The sequence below is a fragment of the Trachurus trachurus genome (assembly GCF_905171665.1).
Source record: "Trachurus trachurus genome assembly, chromosome: 23".
NCBI classification, from domain to species: Eukaryota; Metazoa; Chordata; class Actinopteri; order Carangiformes; family Carangidae; genus Trachurus; species Trachurus trachurus.
Genome location: NC_139912.1, coordinates 547,490 through 569,039, shown reverse-complemented (window position 1 = coordinate 569,039; position 21,550 = coordinate 547,490). Strand labels below are relative to the sequence as shown.

The following is a 21,550-nucleotide window of genomic DNA, read 5'->3' as shown; positions in this document are numbered from 1 at the left end:
TGTACTTATCATGTGATTACAACATGTAACGACTTCCTGTCCTTTCAGCGACGACGGCGGCGAGCTGGAGGCGGTGACATCAACGACAGCCCATGGTCCCCTGCTTCCTCCGGGGTCGCCATGGGAGACGAGTCTTTCCCAGAAGGCCGAGCTCAGGAGCTGTTTGATGAGTTTGTGTGCGCGGCGACGTGCAGAGCGGCGCTGCGCTCCTTCAGCCAGCTGTGTCAGCACCTGCAGCTGGAGCCGCGCGGCGCCGAGCGGCCGCTCTACCGGCCAATCAAACGCCGCCTCAACTACTGGAGAGCCAATGGGCTGTGGGCAAAACTGGACCGCCGGGCCGCGCAGCCGGAGTACCAGAGGGCCGCGGCCTGCAGCGGCACCACGGTAACAACACACATCACCACGGTAACCACCACGGTAACCAACACACATCACCAAACCTCCTAATAAAACCTGACTATTATATTATACACATAATATATATATATAGAAAACTTCCTTAATTCATAAGCTTCCATTTGAGTCCATGATAGCCTTTCTACTAGCTACTGGAAAGCTACAGGCTGGCTCCAAACAATGCAACTCCTATTGTGAAAAACTCCATGTTAACAGAGAGATAGAGAAGACCGTTGGCCACAGCAAGTGGCTTTGGAGATAGAAAGGCTATCTGGGACTCAAATGGAAGCTTATGAATTAAGGAAGTTTTCTATATACATGTTAAGCATAGATATTCTCCATAAAGGGCTGAAAAATAATAATTTTCATGAGAATTTGTCAGGTGAACAGCACTTTTTTTTTTTTTGTCTTTTTTGGGATGTTGAGGGTGATATCTTAAAATCGAGTTGCAACAAACCCCAGAATCTTTTTTTCATGCCTCCTCCTATGTGTCAAGATACTCTCTGCCAAATGTTGTAGTTGTATGACTATTTATGCCATTGTAGTAGCTAAATATTTGCATTTACATCATTTCACCAGCAAAACGACCCAAGTAAGGGGTTTTGTCCCCTGTAGCTTTCCAGCAGCTAGTTGACCGGGTTGTCCACCCAGGTTTTAATCCTTCAAGTTCTGCTGTCAAACCTTTTACAACGCTCCATGTCTGTTTTCCAAAAAAACGGGCGCATGGCGTCTGTCCGACTACCCATTTCTCCGACCATACATTTCTTTATTTTTGCGTCCATTAGTCCGACCTCCCACTTCTCCGACTTAAGTAGCCCTAACCCTTAACCTTACCCTAAACCTAACCTTAACACTGTAGAATGGGTAGTCGGAGGAATGAGCCGTCGGACTTTTGGGCAGTCGGACTGACGTATGCTAACCTTTGCCCCCTGGGTATTCAGATATGCAACCACACCGCTAGATGGGGGCAATTCCTACAGACTAGACTTTAAAGTCTTATCTAAGGTGCTGCAGAGTGGTGTGGTGGTGTAACTGATTGGTGGACGTGTCCCTCTCTGTGATTGGCCAGTGCGTGGTGGTGGGGGCGGGGCCGTGCGGGCTGCGTGCGGCCGTGGAGCTGAGCTTCATGGGAGCTCGTGTGGTTCTTCTGGAGAAGAGAGACTCCTTCTCCAGGAACAACGTTCTGCACCTTTGGCCCTTCACCATCCACGACCTGCGCGGCCTCGGCGCCAAGAAGTTCTACGGGAAGTTCTGCGCCGGCGCCATCGACCACATTAGTGAGTCTGCACTGCAAAAACTCAACATCTTAAAATCTTACCAAGAATATTTGTCTTATTTCTAGTCAAAATGTCATTTCTAGTCAATACAAATCTCATTCTACTTAAAGGGACAACAAGGAGTTTTGTAAAAGCGAAGTGTTTCCACACTACATTTATGAGCCTCCGCGCACCGTGAAATTCTTTGACCGGTGCAAGACAGACTCATGTTTTCATTCATCAAGAATTAAAGTCAGAGGTTGGAAGACGATCACATACCGTCGTAGTTCCCACCATAAAGGGCGATTTGGCGGCGTTATTCTCATGACTCGCCACGAAACCGAAAGTAAGGAAACGCTGGTCGGCTCGCCCAGCATTTCCACCACCACTAATAATAACAAGATAACCATAGAGACAAAACCATAGATTTATCTAAAATGGACCATTAACAAGTGGTGACGTAGATTCATCCACATTAATATGAGACTTTTTTATAACCAAATAGAAACTCCTCGTTGTCCCTTTAAAATAAGACTTGTTGTGGAAGTTTTTAGCCGTTTGCTGTTGGTGAATAATGAAATAGAGACTTTGTCGGCCGACAAGCTTTTATTTCCCCGCCTGGGCCCTCTTCACCTTGCCACATTCGCAAAGAAAGGTCAGTCCTCACCCGAGCGGAGATGGTAAAGAAAAGACAAAGACAATGGGGAGACCTAAACAATTTAAAAAACAAAAGGGTTTGAGTATATCATGAGAAAGTGAGAGGTTGGGTGTCTCCGAAACTTGAAATGCAACTAGATAAAGTAGCATTTCCTAATGGAAATGCGTGTGAATGCTGAAAGCAGCTGAACGCTGTTGCAGAATTAGCAAATAGTGCAAGCAGTGACTGATGACCATACAAATGTTTGACTGAGGTAGGAATCGAACCCACAACCTCATGTTCAGTAGACTTTCACTCTGCCTCTAGGCCACAGTGTACACACAGTTGCAGAGACTGTTGTCTGTGGATGAGCTGCACTCTGTCTCACTCTGAAGTTAACGAGTCCAAAGCTGCACCTGTTGGAAACACACTGTGTCAACACCAAGAAAGCTTGAGAGTCAAGCTTGAATGACTTACAATGAAAATGTCTGTGAATTTCAGGCTGAGATCAGCAGTTTCAACATGAAGCAAGTTATCAGAAGTCAACAGAGGACGACTGGGAAAATAATTCACTATAATTGTTATTGAGGCAAGATTTGAACTAGCAACCTTCAGATCATGAGCCCAGTGAGCTAACCACTAGGCTACAGAAACAGTCAGTATGTGAGGGGCAAAGAAAACCTTTAATAAGAGGATCACTGGCTTCTACTTAAAAAAAAAAAAAAGTAATGAAAGTGCAGAAATTAGCCACACCAAGTAGGAAGAGGACTTTTTTGTGACCTGTGACTATTTTTTGGTGAATTAAAACAAATTAAAAAGCACTTAACAGCAAGTTACAAAGTTGAGCTCCTTCTCCTGCTGCTGTGAAAAAAATGCATTGGGCTGAATGAGAGCAGAGAGCTGCATTTAAAAAAATATTTTAAATTATTATCTAAGTCTCTTTGCATTTTTGACCAGAATTTTAGCCAGAAGACAAGTGTGGCTACAAAACTGGAGAAAATAATGTGTCTAGAGTTTAATTTGTGGCCGTGCTGACAGCTTAGCCAGAAAAACTCTTTTTTTGCCTCTCTCCACTCTGGCTGACGATGTCACCACTCTAGCTCTGCTCGTTAGACGCAACACACACCCATTATAAAGCTGGATTTTGTCAAAAAAACGTAATGATTTTAAAACTGGCAAATATCAGAAACTGTTGAATATATCAATAAGCTGAGTCATAGAGGAACACTTAAAAAGTTTGTCTACAGCTTAGAATTCGAATGAAGTCTCTAGCCGAAAGGGGGTCATTCCTATGTTCCCACAGCCCTATGTTCCCACATTTCTAACTTTTGTTGTCACTGAAAATTAGGCCCTATGTTCCCACAGCCCTTTGGTCCCACCATTGGTTGGGTTTAGGCAATGAAGAAAAGAGTTGGTTAAGTTTAGTAAAAAGACCCGGTAGAGGCTAGACAGGCCAGATAGATAGAGTCCAGATAGGTAGAGAGAGTCCAGTGGGAACATAGGGCCTAATTTTGAGGAAAACCTTAGAACTGTGGGAACATAGGGCCGTGGGAACATAGGGCTGTGGGAACATAGGCACGCTCCCGCAGAAAGTATGGTGAAGCTTTAGTGGCTGAAAGAAGTAAGAAGATTTGAAGAGTTTGAAGACTGTTCCAATGCATTCTCTATGGGGGGAAAGAAAATCAGAAATAGTTGAATATGGCAAAAAGTATGAATATTTGAAAAGAGAAAAGTAATTCCGATAATGTCCAAAAAAAGCTGCACGATTTGATGTATGAATTGTTGAAATAGCACAAAGTATGAAGGACTAGAGGAAGACTGTAAAAAGGCAGAAGAAAATGGCCGAACAGAAGAACAATTACAAGGTCTAGACATTAAAATACACAAATGGGTAGTAAACAAAAGAAGATCTGATACCTTGGAGGGAAAGCAGTAGGGGTGGGGACGTCACAAGTGATTAAAACAAAGGAATATTCAAATTTACCATTACAGACTCATCACATTAAAAAGTAGCTTGTTTTTAGACACTTTTTACTTCTTTCAAGCAGATTTTCACTTGAAATAAGCAAATTTTTCTGTGTGTGTGTGTGTGTGTGTGTGTGTGTGTGTGTGTGTGTGTGTGTGTGTGTGTGTGTGTGTGTGTGTGTGTGTGTGTGTGTGTGTGCAGGTATCCGGCAGCTGCAGCTGGTCCTGCTGAAGGTGGCCTTGCTGCTCGGGGTCGAGGTTCACGTCAACGTGGAGTTCAAGAAGCTGCTGGAGCCGCCGGACCAGCAGAGACAACACCGTGAGGACACACACACACACACACACACACACACACACACACACACACACACACACACACACACACACACACACACACACACTTAGTCTTAGTTGAAGTTTTTATTGAGTCTTAGTTGTAGTTGTTGTTCACCTGTCCCCCTGTCCACCTGTCCAGAGGGATGGAGGATGGAGGTGAGTCCCAAGTCTCATCCTGTCAACCAGCTGGAGTTTGACGTGATCATTGGAGCAGACGGACGCAGGAACACACTGCCAGGTACACACACCTGGACACACACCTGTACAGTTGTGTTTGATCATGTTGTCTTGTCCAGTATGAATCCTCACCGCCTCACCTGTTCACTTTAAATGGATCTTCCCTGTGTGCCGTCTCCTGATTGGCCGGTTCTGAGCAGGTTTCCGGCGTAAGGAGTTCCGGGGGAAACTGGCCATCGCCATCACGGCCAACTTCAAGAACCGCAACACGACGGCCGAGGCCAAGGTGGAGGAGATCAGCGGCGTGGCCTTCATCTTCAACCAGAGGTTCTTCCAGGAGCTGCGACAGGAAACCGGTTCGTCTCCGAGTCCGACCGCCACCATGACGACCCGTCGCCAAGGTAACCACAGAGACACCGCCGTTCTGACCAGACTCACCTGCTTCTTTCAGGTATCAACTTGGAAAACATCGTCTACTACAAAGACGACACGCACTACTTCGTCATGACGGCCAAGAAGCAGAGTCTGTTGGAGAAAGGAGTGATACTGCAGGTAGGGACACATCTGGACACATCTGGACACGTAGAGACACATCTGGTGGACACAAATGCACGACACAGTAGGTTCAGACAAAACGGCAGGTTTATTACCAGACAGGTTTATTACCAGGCAGGTTTATTACCAGGCAGGGTGCGGTACACAGGCAGGCAGTCAGACAGGCAGGCAGTCAGATAGGCAAATCGAGAGGCAAAAGGCAGGTCAGAGGGGCAAGCAAGGCCATACACAAAACAGGCTGTGGCTTGGACTATGATATGAGCTGGGACGAGGACTGTGAGGTACAACGAACTGGCAACTAGACTGTGATGCTGCCTTCATGTGCTATGGTCTAGATGGTATTTTCCACTTGTGACATGGTATTTACCAGTGCGTTGTGTTCATGTGCTTTTGTTGTTGTACAGAGAAAATAAAGATGGTGGACACACAGATTCAGACTTGTTACTTGGGTAAAATCATAGATATACGGGTTAGACATCTACATGTATATATCTCTGGGGTAAAACAATCTTGGATTGCCTAGTTCATCTCTTACAGCAAGAAGATGAATTTTCAAAACTCAAACGGTAAATATTAATATTCATGGAGATTTAGCTCTGGTTATTTGGCTTTTTAAAAGCCTTTTTTACTGTACATGCACGCATACATAAAGTGAATAGCTGCTAACTGTTTTCTAAAGGCTTGCCTTGCTTACCATTAACCAATCTTGCGATGCTCGCCGCCATGTTGAAAAGGTCAAAGGTTATTCTCATCTCGGCAGCTCGGGCATCAAAAAATTCTACGAGTTGCCCAGTGGAAAATACCACATGAGAGGGTGTTCATGTGCACTTTTCAAGTCGTCTTTTGGTATTTACCTTAATTACCATAGCACATGAAGGCAGACACACATGGTAAAGTACAAGAGGTAATGAGGGAAGATGGGAAACAGGTGGGGAGAACAATCAGGGAGCAGGTGTGACGGGGGGGGGGGCGTGCAGGAAGTAACTCTAGAACTGACACAGAGGGTTAGTGATTTCAAAATAAAACAGGAAAGACAAGACATAAACATGAAATGTGCAAAAGCAAACAGAAACTTGACAGACATGACACACACCTGTCCAACGCCGTCTCGTCTTCGTCCTTCAGGACTTCCCGGACACCGAGCGGCTGCTGTCCCGGGGCAACGTGGACCAGAATGCATTGCAGGCGTACGCCCGCGAAGCCGCCAACTTCTCCACCAACCGGCAGCTTCCGTCTCTGGACTTCGCCATCAACCACTACGGCCAAGCGGACGTCGCCATGTTCGACTTCACCTGCATGTACGCCTCGGAGCACGCCGCCATGGTCCAACAGCGCCGAGGACACCAGCTGCTCGTCACGCTGGTGGGGGACAGTCTGCTGGAGGTGAGACAGGTGGAGGTGAGACAGGTGGAGGTGAGACAGGTGGAGGTGAGACAGGTGGAGGTGAGACAGACAGACAGTCTGCTGGAGGTGAGACAGTCTGCTGGAGGTGAGACAGACAGGTGGAGGTGAGACAGGTGGAGGGACAGAGACAATGAGATAGACAGTTAGGGCCAATCCCATTTATCTTTTTTACCCCTTCCCCTTGCCCCTTGAAACGGAGCTACAAGGGTTAGAGGTCGAAGGTCAACCCCTATGAATTGGGACGGCCCTTCAACAGTCACATACGTCATCACGTAGTCTCCACTGGCTTTTACGTAAGCCGGTGGTAAACCTCTAAAAACCTGCTGGTAAGTTAATTAGCGATGGTTTTCTCCCCCGGGATGACGACGGAGGTTGGCCGGCCGAGCAGCTCTGCAGACCGGCTGCTGTCTCTGTGAGGAGCTGCTCCTCCTGGAGCTTCACTTCTCTGAAAAGAACGTCTAACCAGCCGTCGTTTGGATAAACTGGCCGTATATTTGGGATCTAAATAGTTACTTTCTCGCATGAAAAAATATCAAAACTTAATAAAGTGACGTAATAACAGCGCTAGAGCGGGAAATAAAACAGCTTTTCGTTTTACAGCTAGCGCTGCCGGCTGCCACAAGATGCATTCTGGGAAACTTTTCATACCCCTCCGTTTGGAGTGTGCCTCTGAAAAGTCTCTGTTTGAAGGGGTCTGTAGCCCCACCACTTCCCCCTACCCCTACATGTGAACGTGCAAAACAGAGGGGTAGGGGTAAGTGGTAGGGCCAAGGGAGGAAATGGGATTGGGCCTTAGTAAAACAACCTTTATCGCTGTCCTCCTGTCTCTCCTGTCTGTCTCTCTGTCCTCTGCAGCCCTTCTGGCCAATGGGAACGGGTGTAGCTCGTGGTTTTCTTGCTGCTCTGGACTCGGCCTGGATGATAAGGAGCTGGTCTCAGGGAGCAGCTCCTCTGGACGTGTTGGCTGAGAGGTGAGAGGACACACACCTGTCCAGTTGGACTCACCTGTCCAGTTGGGCATCGCCCCCCCCCCCCCTTTCCCCCTGCTGTTAAACCAGCCTGTCCTCCCTTCCTATGAACCAGTCTGCCATCCAGTCCTCCCATTAAGCTGGTCTGCTCTCCCTGCCTCCCTTGCCCACCAGAAACTTCCTCCTTCAGCTGTTGTTAACATTTCCATGAGCCGGTGCATATTCTCATTTGCCCAGGTCATAGTATTTCAAAGGAGGTTAAATGGAAAGCAACTGGACTTAGTTATTTGTCTAGGAAGACGTTTCACCTTCATCCAAGAGGCTTCATCAGTTCATGTACGCAACTGACCAGGCTGGGACTGGTCCAACTATCTGGTGTGGAGACTCACTATTTAACCTCTTGTGTGGGCGTTCACAAGGGTGATGATGTTAACATTTCCATGTTTCTCACATTCTCTGTTATAAACTGACAAAGGATGTTGTTATGATGGGATGTAAAGCCCTTTGAGACAAACTGTTTGTAAAAAACGGGCTATGCAAATACAATTGCCTTGCCTTGCCTTGGACTCACCTGAGCAGGACACACACCTGTCTGTCCTACCTGTGGTCACCATGGTAACAGTCCTACCTGTGGTCACCATGGTAACAGTCTTACCTGTGGTCACCATGGTAACAGTCCTGGTGTCTCTGTGTGTTTCAGAGAGAGTCTGTATCGTCTCCTCCCTCAGACGACTCCAGAGAACATGCAGAAGAACATCAGTCTGTTCTCTGTGGATCCAGCAACACGATACGTCAACACCAGTCCTCCCAGTCTCACACCTGCACAGGTAACACAACAGACACACACCTGCACAGGTAACACAACAGACACACACCTGCACAGGTAACTACACAACACAACACAACAGACACACACCTGTACGGGTAACAACACAACAGACACACACCTGTACAGCTACGGGTAACGACAGGTTGTGTTGTGTTCACTGACTGTAGTAAATTTCTTCACCATTAAAACGTGTTGTTTTTCTTATGAGGTGAGACACCTGGTGGACACAGGAGAGGAGGCGGGGCTTAACGCAGACAGTGATGACATCATCCGATTGCCTTCACCCAGATTCGTCCGAGAAGGTGAGTTCAGCTTTGATCTGATTGGCCCTCAGCTTTTACCCTCCTGTAAAGCTTTGATCTGATTGGCCCTCTGTCCCACAGAGTCCTTCTCTCAGTCCAATCAGCTGCTGACCTGGTGTCAGGAACAGACTCGTGGTTACCGTGGCGTTGCCGTTGAGGACCTGACGACTTCCTGGAAGAGCGGCCTGGCTCTGTGCGCCCTGATCCACCGCCACAGACCGGACCTCATGTAAGACGCCACCGAGTCCTGACCCGTCTGAGTCCGCCATCCAGTCCTCCCATTAAACTGGTCTGACCTCCCTTCCCATGAACCAGTCTGCCATCCAGTCCTCCCATTAAACTGGTCTGACCTCCCTTCCCATGAACCAGTCTGCCATCCAGTCCTCCCATTAAGCTGGTCTGCCCTCCCTTCCTATGAACCAGTCCGCCATCCAGTCCTCCCATTAAGCTGGTCTGCCCCCTCTTCCCATGAACCAGTCTGCCATCCAGTCCTCCCATTAAGCAGGTCTGTCCTCTCTTCCTATGAACCAGTCTGCCATCCAGTCCTCCCATTGAGCTGGTCTGTCCTCTCTTCCTATGAACCAGTCTGCCATCCAGTCCTCCCATTAAGCTGGTCTGCCCTCTCTTCATATGAACCAGTCTGCCACCCAGTCCTCCCATTAAGCTGGTCTGCCCCCTCTTCCCATGAACCAGTCTGCCATCCAGTCCTCCCATTAAGCAGGTCTGCCCTCTCTCCCTATGAACCAGTCTGCCATCCAGTCCTCCCATTAAGCTGGTCTGCCCTCCCTTCCTATGAACCAGTCTGCCATCCAGTCCTCCCATTAAGCTGGTCTGCCCTCCCTTCCTATGAACCAGTCTGCCATCCAGTCCTCCCATTAAGCTGGTCTGCCCTCCCTTCCTATGAACCAGTCTGCCATCCAGTCCTCCCATTAAGCTGGTCTGCCCTCCCTTCCTATGAACCAGTCTGCCATCCAGTCCTCCCATTAAGCTGGTCTGCCCTCCCTTCCTATGAACCAGTCTGCCATCCAGTCCTCCCATTAAGCTGGTCTGTCCTCTCTTCCTATGAACCAGTATGCCATCCAGTCCTCCCATTAAGCTGGTCTGCCCTCTCTTCCCATGAACCAGTCTGCCATCCAGTCCTCCCATTAAGCTGGTCTGCCCTCTCTTCCCATGAACCAGTCTGCCATCCAGTCCTCCCTTTAAGCTGGTCTGTCCTCTCTTCCCATGAACCAGTCTGCCATCCAGTCCTCCCATTAAGCTGGTCTGTCCTCTCTTCCCATGAACCAGTCTGCCATCCAGTCCTCCCATTAAGCTGGTCTGTCCTCTCTTCCTATGAACCAGTCTGCCATCCAGTCCTCCCATTAAGCTGGTCTGCCCTCTCTTCCTATGAACCAGTCTGCCATCCAGTCCTCCCATTAAGCTGGTCTGTCCTCCCTTCCCATGAACCAGTCTGCCATCCAGTCCTCCCATTAAGCTGGTCTGCCCTCCCTTCCCATGAACCAGTCTGCCATCCAGTCCTCCCTTTAAGCTGGTCTGCCCTCCCTTCCCATGGACCAGTCTGCCATCCAGTCCTCCCATTAAGCTGGTCTGCCCTCCCTTCCCATGAACCAGTCTGCCATCCAGTCCTCCCATTAAGCTGGTCTGCCATCCCTTCCTATAATCCAGTCTGCCATCCAGTCCTTCCATTAAGCTGGTCTGCTCTCTCTTCCTATGAACCAGTCTGCCATCCAGTCCTCCCATTAAGCTGGTCTGCCCCCCCTTCCCATGGACCAGTCTGCCATCCAGTCCTCCCTTTAAGCTGGTCTGCCCTCCCTTCCCATGGACCAGTCTGCCATCCAGTCCTCCCTTTAAGCTGGTCTGCCCCCCCTTCCCATGAACCAGTCTGCCATCCAGTCCTCCCTTTAAGCTGGTCTGCCCTCCCTTCCCATGAACCAGTCTGCCATCCAGTCCTCCCATTAAGCTGGTCTGTCCTCTCTTCCTATGAACCAGTCTGCCATCCAGTCATCCCATTAAGCTGGTCTGCCCTCCCTTCCCATGGACCAGTCTGCCATCCAGTCCTCCCATTAAGCTGGTCTGCCCTCTCTTCCCATGAACCAGTCCGCCATCCAGTCCTCCCATTAAACTGGTCTGCCCCCCCTTCCCATGAACCAGTCTGCCATCCAGTCCTCCCTTTACGCTGGTCTGCCCTCCCTTCCCATGGACCAGTCTGCCATCCAGTCCTCCCTTTAAGCTGGTCTGCCCCCCCTTCCCATGAACCAGTCTGCCATCCAGTCCTCCCTTTAAGCTGGTCTGCCCTCCCTTCCCATGAACCAGTCTGCCATCCAGTCCTCCCATTAAGATGGTCTGCCATCCCTTCCTATAATCCAGTCTGCCATCCAGTCCTTCCATTAAACTGGTCTGCTCTCTCTTCCTATGAACCAGTCTGCCATCCAGTCCTCCCATTAAGCTGGTCTGCCATCCCTTCCCATGAGCCAGTCTGCCATCCAGTCCTCCCATTAAGATGGTCTGCCCCCCCTTCCCATGAACCAGTCTGCCATCCAGTCCTCCCTTTAAGCTGGTCTGCCCTCCCTTCCCATGGACCAGTCTGCCATCCAGTCCTCCCATTAAGCTGGTCTGCCCTCTCTTCCTATGAACCAGTCTGCCATCCAGTCCTCCCATTAAGCTGGTCTGTCCTCCCTTCCCATGAACCAGTCTGCCATCCAGTCCTCCCTTTAAGCTGGTCTGTCCTCCCTTCCCATGAACCAGTCTGCCATCCAGTCCTCCCATTAAGCTGGTCTGCCCTCCCTTCCCATGAACCAGTCTGCCATCCAGTCCTCCCTTTAAGCTGGTCTGCCCTCCCTTCCCATGGACCAGTCTGCCATCCAGTCCTCCCATTAAGCTGGTCTGCCCTCCCTTCCCATGAACCAGTCTGCCATCCAGTCCTCCCATTAAGCTGGTCTGCCATCCCTTCCTATAATCCAGTCTGCCATCCAGTCCTTCCATTAAGCTGGTCTGCTCTCTCTTCCTATGAACCAGTCTGCCATCCAGTCCTCCCATTAAGCTGGTCTGCCCTCTCTTCCCATGAACCAGTCTGCCATCCAGTCCTCCCATTAAGCTGGTCTGCCCCCCCTTCCCATGGACCAGTCTGCCATCCAGTCCTCCCTTTAAGCTGGTCTGCCCTCCCTTCCCATGGACCAGTCTGCCATCCAGTCCTCCCTTTAAGCTGGTCTGCCCCCCCTTCCCATGAACCAGTCTGCCATCCAGTCCTCCCTTTAAGCTGGTCTGCCCTCCCTTCCCATGAACCAGTCTGCCATCCAGTCCTCCCATTAAGCTGGTCTGTCCTCTCTTCCTATGAACCAGTCTGCCATCCAGTCATCCCATTAAGCTGGTCTGCCCTCCCTTCCCATGGACCAGTCTGCCATCCTGTCCTCCCATTAAGCTGGTCTGCCCTCTCTTCCCATGAACCAGTCCGCCATCCAGTCCTCCCATTAAGCTGGTCTGCCCCCCCTTCCCATGAACCAGTCTGCCATCCAGTCCTCCCTTTACGCTGGTCTGCCCTCCCTTCCCATGGACCAGTCTGCCATCCAGTCCTCCCTTTAAGCTGGTCTGCCCCCCTTCCCATGAACCAGTCTGCCATCCAGTCCTCCCTTTAAGCTGGTCTGCCCCCCTTCCCATGAACCAGTCTGCCATCCAGTCCTCCCATTAAGATGGTCTGCCATCCCTTCCTATAATCCAGTCTGCCATCCAGTCCTTCCATTAAACTGGTCTGCTCTCTCTTCCTATGAACCAGTCTGCCATCCAGTCCTCCCATTAAGCTGGTCTGCCATCCCTTCCTATAATCCAGTCTGCCATCCAGTCCTCCCATTAAGCTGGTCTGTCCTCCCTTCCCATGAACCAGTCTGCCATCCAGTCCTCCCATTAAGCTGGTCTGCCCTCCCTTCCTACGAACCAGTCTGCCATCCAGTCCTCCCATTAAGCTGGTCTGCACTCTCTTCCTCTGAACCAGTCTGCCATCCAGTCCTCCCATTAAGCTGGTCTGCCCTCTCTTCCTATGAACCAGTCTGCCATCCAGTCCTCCCATTAAGCTGGTCTGCTCTCCCTGCCTCTCTTGCCTACCAGAAGCTTCCTCCTTCAGCTGTTGTTAACATTTCCATGTTTCTCACATTCTCTGTTATAGACTGTTTTCTTGTCTGTAACAACATCTCTGTCCCGTCTGTCCGTCCTGGGTGATGATCCCTCCTCTGTTGCTCACCCTGAGCTTTCTCCTGGTTTTCCCTGTTAAAAGGGTTTTCCATGGAGTCGTTCCTCAGTGGATGTGAGGGTCTAAGGACAGAGGATGTTGTTATGATGGGATGTAAAGCCCTTTGAGACAAACTGGTGGTAAAAATGGGCTATACTAATAAAACTGCCTTACCATGTTCTGACGCCTCCTGTCCCCTCAGACCGTTCCAGTCTCTGGACGTGGCGGCGACGGAGGAGAATACGCGTCTAGGCTTCGACGTGGCCGAGCGGGAGTTCGGCATCAGTCCGGTGATGGCGGCCGAGGAGATGTGGGCCAAGGGAGAACCGGACTCTCTGTCCATGGTCATGTACCTGAGCCAGTTCTACCAGCTGCTCAGAGACACGGCGCCCCCCGCTGGTCAGGCCACACACTGCTGCAGCACCAGGGAACAGGTTCGAATCCGTCTTGCTGAGGCCTGACATCGTCTCCTCTCTCTGTCTGTGTCTCAGGCTCGTTGGTCCACGGCTCCGAGCTCATCTCAGCTCTCATCACACCGGCTTCTCTCCTCAGCCGACTGGGACAGAGTCCGTCCAGGAGGAAGAAACCAAAGGTACCAACAGCTGTAAACATCTGTATCTACTGTAGATCTACAGTGTTTATGTCCAGCTGTTAACATCTGTATCTACTGTTGATCTACAGTGTTTACGTCCAGCTGTTAACATCTGTATCTAGTGTCCATCTACACTGATCAGTCCAGCTGTTAAACATCTGTATCTACTGTAGATCTACAGTGTTTGTGTCCAGCTGTAAACATCTGTATCTACTGTTGATCTACAGTGTTTACGTCCAGCTGTTAACATCTGTATCTACTGTAGATCTACAGTGTTTGTGTCCAGCTGTAAACATCTGTATCTACTGTTGATCTACAGTGTTTGTGTCCAGCTGTTAAACATCTGTATCTACTGTCCATCTACAGTGTTTATGTCCAGCTGTTAACATCTGTATCTAGTGTAGATCTACAGTGTTTACATCCAGCTATTAACTCATTGAATGCCAAAAACGTAATTTTACGTGAATTACGTGAATTTAGGAATTCTATGATGAACAGAACTGAAAAATAGACAATCAAAAACTCACAATCTGGACATTTGATCATAATTCAGCTTTTGATGGTTTCTGCATTGGGTCGAATCAGTCGCGCATGCAGCCCTCTAGGCGCCAAACATACTGAATAAAACAGCGCATATCTTTAAATCTACTGTTACGGCTTGGTGCCACTAGTTAACGAACACGTTCAGCTTCAGTCCTGACGTCAACATACAAGACACTATGTCCCCATTTATAGAAAACAAGCAGGGATCTAGATGAAAACTAGCCTCTGTTTATCTTGGGATGGCTCAGGAACGAAGGCATGTATAAATAAATGGTTTGTCCCCATTGGAAGCAGAAAATTTTGCCTTTCAAACGAGCCATAGTATGTGACTGTGTCCATAGCTATAATATAGAATACACTATGGCTCTACAAAAACAATGGTCAACAATGGTCTAAATTGCTGGCACCAGGATTAAACATTTACATCTGTATCTACTGTAGATCTACTGTGTTGATATCCAGTTGTTAAACATCTGTATCTACTGTAGATCTACTATGTTGACGTCCAGCTGTTAACATCTGTATCTATTGATGTCCAGCTGTTAACATCTGTATGTGTTGACGTCCAGCTGTTAACATCTGTATGTGTTGACGTCCAGCTGTTAACATCTGTCTCTAGGAGCATGCGGACGCTGCAGCGGGGAAACGGAGGCGTAGCCGAGAGCAGCTGGAGGTTGGTGGTTCAGAACGCTGGTGAACTGTCCCTTTAATGAGGTGAAACTGAACTGAGGTCAGATCAGCTGAAATGTGTCTGTTCTCAGTCATGTGACCTGAAAGGTGGCGTCGACACTGAGGTGGGTGAGGACGTGTTAGTGGGCGGCGCCGGAGGATCCAGAGTTCGTCTGATGGCCAATCAGCTGCAGGCGAAGCTGATGGCCAATCAGCTGCAGGCGAAGCTGGACGAGGGCTCGTCTTCTTCTTCTTCTTCTGCCGCTGCTCTGCGGCGACAGGTGAGTCCAGTCTGACCTCGGGTCAGTAGCGTTGAACTTCCTGTTGAACTTCCTGTTGAACTTCCTGTTGAACTTCCTGTTGAACTTCAAGTTGAACGGATCAAACCGATTGGGTCTTCCTTTTCTGTATTATGTATACATATACATATGTATCTCAATTTCATACAATGGTGTGTACATAATACATTTATGTATACAAACTTTGTGTAATATTGGACACACATCTGCAGGTGCAGTCGTGTGCTATGGGATAGTGCAGTTTAAGTCGATCCTGCACTTTATTGGGGCATCATGCAATCAAATTAAATTCAATCTTGCACTTATGCACTCGTCACTTTAGCAAACAGCTCATTAACTAGCACTGTAGCTCTTTATAACTCCTCAGTAATCTGTTGGTCTCTTACCCACTCTGTTAACCCTCTATGGTCAGTTAACTGCTGGTTTATGTTTGTCCTTCATATATGTTGTGTGTAAGATGTCAAGGTGTTGTGTTGTCCTAGTTCTGCCTCTTGGACTTTTTATCCTCATTGTTTTTATGTCTAACATCAACCTGCCAATGGGACTGGGGATGGAGATGAGCCACTTGGCTACAATCCCACAGATTTACATGTCAATGTCCATCAATATGTAGCTACTGGTCCCATTTAAAAAATAAAAAATAAATCTGAAATCTGAAAAAGAATGTTGCTCTAAGCTCCGCCCCCAACACTAATCTGTGTTTATGTGTAATGACCAGCAGGAGGAGGAGTCTAGTCCAGCTCCAGCTCCGCCCCCAGAGGCTGAAGACGCCGCTCAGGCTCCGTCATGGAGACCGGTAAGGACTGGTGGGCAGTAGAGACCAGTAGAGACCAGTAGAGACCAGAACAGACCAGTAGAGACCAGTAGAGACTAGTAGAGACCAGAAGAGACCAGTAGAAGACCAGTAGAGACCAGTAGAGACAAGTAGAGACCAGTAGAGACCAGAAGAGACCAGTAGAGACCAGTAGAGACCAGAAGAGACCAGTAGAGATCGGTAGAGACCAGTAGAGACCAGTAGAGACCGGTAGAGACCGGTAGAGACCGGTAGAGACCGGTAGAGACCAGTAGAGACCAGTAGAGACAAGTAGAGACCAGTAGAGACCAGAAGAGACCAGTAGAGATCGGTAGAGACAAGTAGAGACCAGAAGAGAGTGAGACCAGTAGAGACCAGTAGACACCAGTAGACACCAGTAGAGACCGGTAGAGACCAGTGGAGACCTCTGACCTTTAACCCTCTGACCTCTGTGTCCTCTGACCTTTAACCCTCTGACCTCTGACCTTCTCTGTGTCCTCCAGAAGAAACGGACTTTTCAGCAGGAGCAGATGAGTTTTCGGTTCAAAGAGAAGATCAAGTGTCAGAGCCTCGACGCCCAGGAGGAGCAGGTACGGCTGCAGTGCATTCTGGGTGATGCTGTTGTATTGTGTGTGTGTGCATGTGCATGTGTGTGTGCATGTGCATGGCAATACAAGGAAATTTTATTTGTATAACCCATTTTTACAAACAGTTTGTCTCAAAGGGTTTAAACTGCATCATAACAACATCCTCTGACCTCAGAGCCTCAATCCACTGAGAAAAAACTCAGAGAAAAGAAACGTCAGGGGAAAGACAGAAGAGACAGAGGAGAAAGAGGAGATAGAGGACAGATAGAGGGACAGAGGACAGATAGAGGACAGATCCTCAGGACGATGTTGTGTTGATGTGTTGAGACAAGGAGCCAGTTTACCAGCCGGTGTTGTGTTGTTGGTTCCTGCAGGCGCCGTGTTCATGTGACGGTCTCTACTCAGTCACATGAGAGTTTCTGTTGAGACGCGCTGAGCCTGCAGCTCTGCAGCTCTGCAGCTCTGCAGCTACCAGGGTGTGTGTGTGTGTGTGTGTGTGTTATTGATGAACTGGGGAACAACAAGTTAAAACGATCTTTTCTAGTTTTTTAATGGAAACAAAACGAGGACATTAAAAAGTGACAGATGCTCCCTGAGCTGTGTTAGCTGTGTTAGCTGAATGAGCCGGTTAGTTAATGAGGTTAATATTTATATAGTTTATATAGTTGAGGTGTTAATGAGGTTAATATTGATATAGTTTATACAGTAGAGGTGTTGTCAGTGTTGGTTTGCTCCATTAGTTTGTATTTAAATGAGGTCGCGTGCAGCTCAGATCAGTTTGGATGCAGCAGTGGGAGAGTTAGTGGAATTTAGTCCGACTCTTAAACTTCAGATAAAATCTATTTCTGAACTTCCTCCAGTCTAAGAATCCTCCAGATGTTTCAGAGATCTCCAGATGTTTCAGAGACCTCCAGGTGTTTCAGAGACCTCTAAATGTTTCAGATGTTTCAGAGACCTCCAGATGTTTCAGAGACCTTCAGATGTTTCAGGGACCTCCAGATGTTTCAGAGACCTCCAGATGTTTCAGATGTTTCAGAGACCTCTAAATGTTTCAGAGACGTCTAGATGTTTCAGAGACCTCCAGATGTTTCAGAAGTTTCAGAGACCTCCAGATGTTTCAGAGGTTTCAGATGTTTCAGAAGTTTCAGAGACCTCCAGATGTTTCAGAGGCCTCCAGATGTTTCAGAGGTTTCAGAGACCTCCAGATGTTTCAGAGACCTCCAGATGTTTCAGAGGTTTCAGAAACCTCCAGATGTTTCAGAGGTTTCAGAGACCTCCAGATGTTTCAGAGGTTTCAGAAACCTCCAGATGTTTCAGAGACCTCCAGATGTTTCAGAGGTTTCAGAAACCTACAGATGTTTCAGAGACCTCCAGATGTTTCAGAGGTTTCAGAGACCTCCAGATGTTTTAGAGGTTTCAGAGGCCTCCAGATGTTTCAGAGACCTCCAGATGTTTCAGAGGTTTCAGATGTTTCAGAGGCCTCCATATGTTTCAGAGGCCTCCAGATGTTTCAGAGGTTTCAGAGACCTCCAGATGTTTCAGAGGTTTCAGAGACCTCCAGATGTTTCAGAGGTTTCAGAAACCTCCAGATGTTTCAGAGACCTCCAGATGTTTCAGAGGTTTCAGAAACCTCCAGATGTTTCAGAGGTTTCAGAGACCTCCAGATGTTTCAGAGGTTTCAGAGGCCTCCAGATGTTTCAGAGGTTTCAGAGGCCTCCAGATGTTTCAGAGACCTCCAGATGTTTCAGAGGTTTCAGAGACCTCCAGATGTTTCAGAGACCTCCAGATGTTTCAGAGGTTTCAGAGGCCTCCAGATGTTTCAGATGTTTCAAATGTTTCAGAGACCTCCAGATGTTTCAGAGACCTCCAGATGTTTCAGAGACCTCCAGATGTTATTATTGTCAACATACAGTTGAATATGAACTCTTATTGGTCATTAAACTGTTCACTGAGACATTTCTTTATTCTTAGATAAGAACACAACTTGATACATAATCTCAGTGTTCTGGAGGAAGTTGTGATCAGTCAGCCTCAAAAGATTAAAGCGATGGCAGAGCGGTCGGGTTGGAGGGTTTCAGTTGGACCATGATAACGAGCTCATGGTTTTCCTTCTGGAGAATCTCTGTAGGTAGGAAATATGACATCACAGTAATTTAAATGAGGTTCAAATAAGGTTTTGTAGGTGAGACGCATAGAAAGTGGGATAAGATGCTTCAACTTGAAGAACAAACCGACATATTTAGACAATTCTTTAAACAGACCATCAATGTGTTGTATGAAATCTGTCGATCAGGATTCACTTCAGCTTTCTGTCCATTTATTTTCAGACAAATGTGTCAGTATCGGTTTGTTTCAGCTGGTCTCTTGTCCTGTCTGTCCCCAGCTCGTCCCTTCTCCCCAGCCCGTCCCTTGTCCCCAGCTGGTTGCCGTGGGCAGCAGCAGCCAGCTGGTTGCCGTGGGCAGCAGCAGCAGCAGCGACGTGTGCGTCCTCTGTCAGAAGCGCCTCTACGTGATGGAGCGAGTCAGCGCTGAAGGCCTCTTCTTCCACCGCAGCTGCTTCCTGTGTGACTGCTGCGGCGCCACGCTCAGACCGCCGGCCTACACCTACGACCAGGGCAGCGGTCAGTACACACACACACACACACACACACACACACACACACACACACACACACACACACACACAGTGATGATGTCATAGCGAGCAGCCAGGTGAAGGTGGATGCATCAGTAGATTTCACACTCGTCACTGATTCAACCGTTACAACCACATGATGAGTCAAGTCATGTGACCCTGTGTGTGTGTGTGTGTGTGTGTGTGTGTGTGTGTGTCGGTGCCTGCAGCCTGTGTGAAGCTCCTATGTGGTCGTTTATCTCTGGCGGTGGCGCGTGTGTGTGTGTGTGTGTGTGAGTGTGAGTGTGTGTATTTTTATACACAGAGTGTGTCTTGTGTGTTGGAGCTTCGGGACAAACGACGATGAGCTGCTCCTGTTAGTTTGGATGATAGAATCTCAGCAGCCAATCAGAGCGCAGCAGCAGCAGCAGCAGAGGTCACATGACCAGAGTCTGAGTGTGAGGCAGAGCAGGATTCAAACACGGTATAAAAACCACACGAGGTTCAGACAGAGACCAGACCGGAGATCTGAGCTCCATCTGGTTCAACATCTGGTTCAACATCTGGTTCAACATCTAGTTAAACATCTGTGTGAACATCTGTCCTCAGGGAGGTTCTTCTGCCTTCAGCACTGGGACGGTCGTCGCGGTGACGGCGGTGGCGGCGTGAGGAAGAGGATAGCAGCAGCAGCAGCAGCGGCAGCGTTGGCGACGGACCGAGCAACTTCACACCGAGCCTCCACGGTAAGAACCTGAACCTGTGAGGAGCTGAACTGTGATTGGTCCAAAGTGTTGGTGATGTCAGAGGGTCCTGGTCCTGGTTATTGCACAAAAGTAGAATAAAGAAATCCAGGATAACTGAGCAAGCGCGGCTTGGCCTAGTCTGATTGGTGCATCTTAGCTTAAAGGGATAGTATCATTTTTTTTAAAGTGGGGTTGTATGATCTCCAAATAGCACCTAAGTACTTTAATTGCAGTAGAAGACTCTCTGCACTCCTCCCGTTAGCAACGCCAGCCCATAATAGCCCTGCCCAGAGATTTACAACATACAGTGTTGTGAACAGACCCAAAGAAACGGCCTATTTTCACGGCCTAAAAGAGGTTTTACCTGAAAAAAAATACACAGTTCCATTGTTCGGGCTATGGGCTGGCGTTGCTAACGGGAGGAGTGCAGAGAGTCTTCTACTGCAATTAAAGTCCTTAGGGGCTATTTGTAGATCATACAACCCCACTTTTAAAAAATGATACTATCCCTTTAATTGGTTGCACGAACACAGAGCCAGGCTGAGGTCCTTTCACAAATGAACAGTTGTGGACTTTGCCTTAATGATGAGCAGTGGAAGTTGATTCATTTGCACAAATTCCTTATAATCTGAAGTTAGACATTAGATAGGAACCCAAGTTTGAACACAACGAAAAAGAATCCTAGACAACGAGCTCTACAGCAAATGCTGGATGAGGTAGATGTTGTAGATATATGGAGGTTAATGCACCCTTATGATAAAGATTATACTTTTTTCTCTAATCCACATAAAACATATACTAGAATAGATTTCTTTTTGGTATCTAAAGTATCTACAGAGCTTGTATTAAGTAGCAGTATTGGGAGTATTCATATATCGGATCATGCCCCAATTATAATAGAGATCTCCAGAAGTAAATCACATAAATATCGACATCCCTGGCAGTGTAATAGGTCAATATTGTCTGACCCTGAATGTTGCTCTATGATAAAAAGGGAACTTTTGGAATTTTTAGAAGTGAATGATAATGGGGAAACAGATCCATCAAACCTATGGGAGACAACAAAAGCCTATTTGAGGGGCCTGATGATATCGTACTGTTCTGCCAGAAAGAAGAAGTTTGTGGAAGAACAGAGGAGATTAGAATTAAAGCTACAGGATGCAGAATTGGAGCACAAGCTGACTCTTTCTAAGGAAAGCTGGGACAAAGTTTTAATTTATCGATCTGCATTTAACACATTGCAATCTCAAAAGTCAGAAAGAACCTTATTCTTACAGAAGCACAAGAGGTATGAATATGGAAATAAATCAGGACATTATTTAGCTAATCTAATTAATAACAAAAAACCTAGTAATATAATTACAAAATTGAAAGATAAAAATGGTAAATTAGTATATACATCCTCTGAGGTTTCAAATGTTTTCAAAGACTTTTTCTGCTCATTATATAAATCAGAAAATTCAGGAGAAGAGGAGGGGATGAATACTTTCTTTCAAAAACTTAAGTTACCTAAAGTTAGCGATGGTGATAGGAAGAGGCTTGATGCTGAAATTACATCTGAAGAGGTTGAAAAAGCTATTATTAATTTAAAAAATGGAAAAGCTTGTGGCCCAGATGGCTTCCCTTCGGAAGTATATAAGACCTTTAAATCTATTTTTGTACCTGT

General features: G+C 47.7%; 2 protein-coding genes across 2 annotated transcripts in view; one reads left to right on the top strand and one right to left on the bottom strand.

Annotated features, from left to right (window-relative positions):
• Positions 1–21,550, bottom strand: part of LOC311006642 (leukotriene A-4 hydrolase-like) — a 139,945-nt gene that overhangs the window by 84,775 nt on the left and 33,620 nt on the right. The gene's annotated exons all lie outside the window — the stretch shown is intronic.
• LOC311006479 (protein-methionine sulfoxide oxidase mical3b-like) overlaps positions 121–21,550 on the top strand; it is a gene marked incomplete at both ends in the record, with an annotated part of 40,293 nt that continues 18,863 nt past the window's right edge. The window contains 18 exons of the mRNA XM_083999326.1: positions 121–384; positions 1,466–1,673; positions 4,457–4,573; positions 4,730–4,828; positions 4,968–5,123; positions 5,219–5,319; positions 6,448–6,705; positions 7,582–7,697; positions 8,395–8,521; positions 8,732–8,825; positions 8,907–9,054; positions 13,247–13,443; positions 13,536–13,636; positions 14,799–14,852; positions 14,941–15,129; positions 16,444–16,530; positions 18,911–19,148; positions 19,751–19,884. Of these exons, the coding sequence (XP_083855452.1) occupies positions 121–384; positions 1,466–1,673; positions 4,457–4,573; positions 4,730–4,828; positions 4,968–5,123; positions 5,219–5,319; positions 6,448–6,705; positions 7,582–7,697; positions 8,395–8,521; positions 8,732–8,825; positions 8,907–9,054; positions 13,247–13,443; positions 13,536–13,636; positions 14,799–14,852; positions 14,941–15,129; positions 16,444–16,530; positions 18,911–19,148; positions 19,751–19,884 (2,688 nt within the window). The remainder of the gene's footprint in view (positions 385–1,465; positions 1,674–4,456; positions 4,574–4,729; positions 4,829–4,967; positions 5,124–5,218; positions 5,320–6,447; positions 6,706–7,581; positions 7,698–8,394; positions 8,522–8,731; positions 8,826–8,906; positions 9,055–13,246; positions 13,444–13,535; positions 13,637–14,798; positions 14,853–14,940; positions 15,130–16,443; positions 16,531–18,910; positions 19,149–19,750; positions 19,885–21,550) is intronic.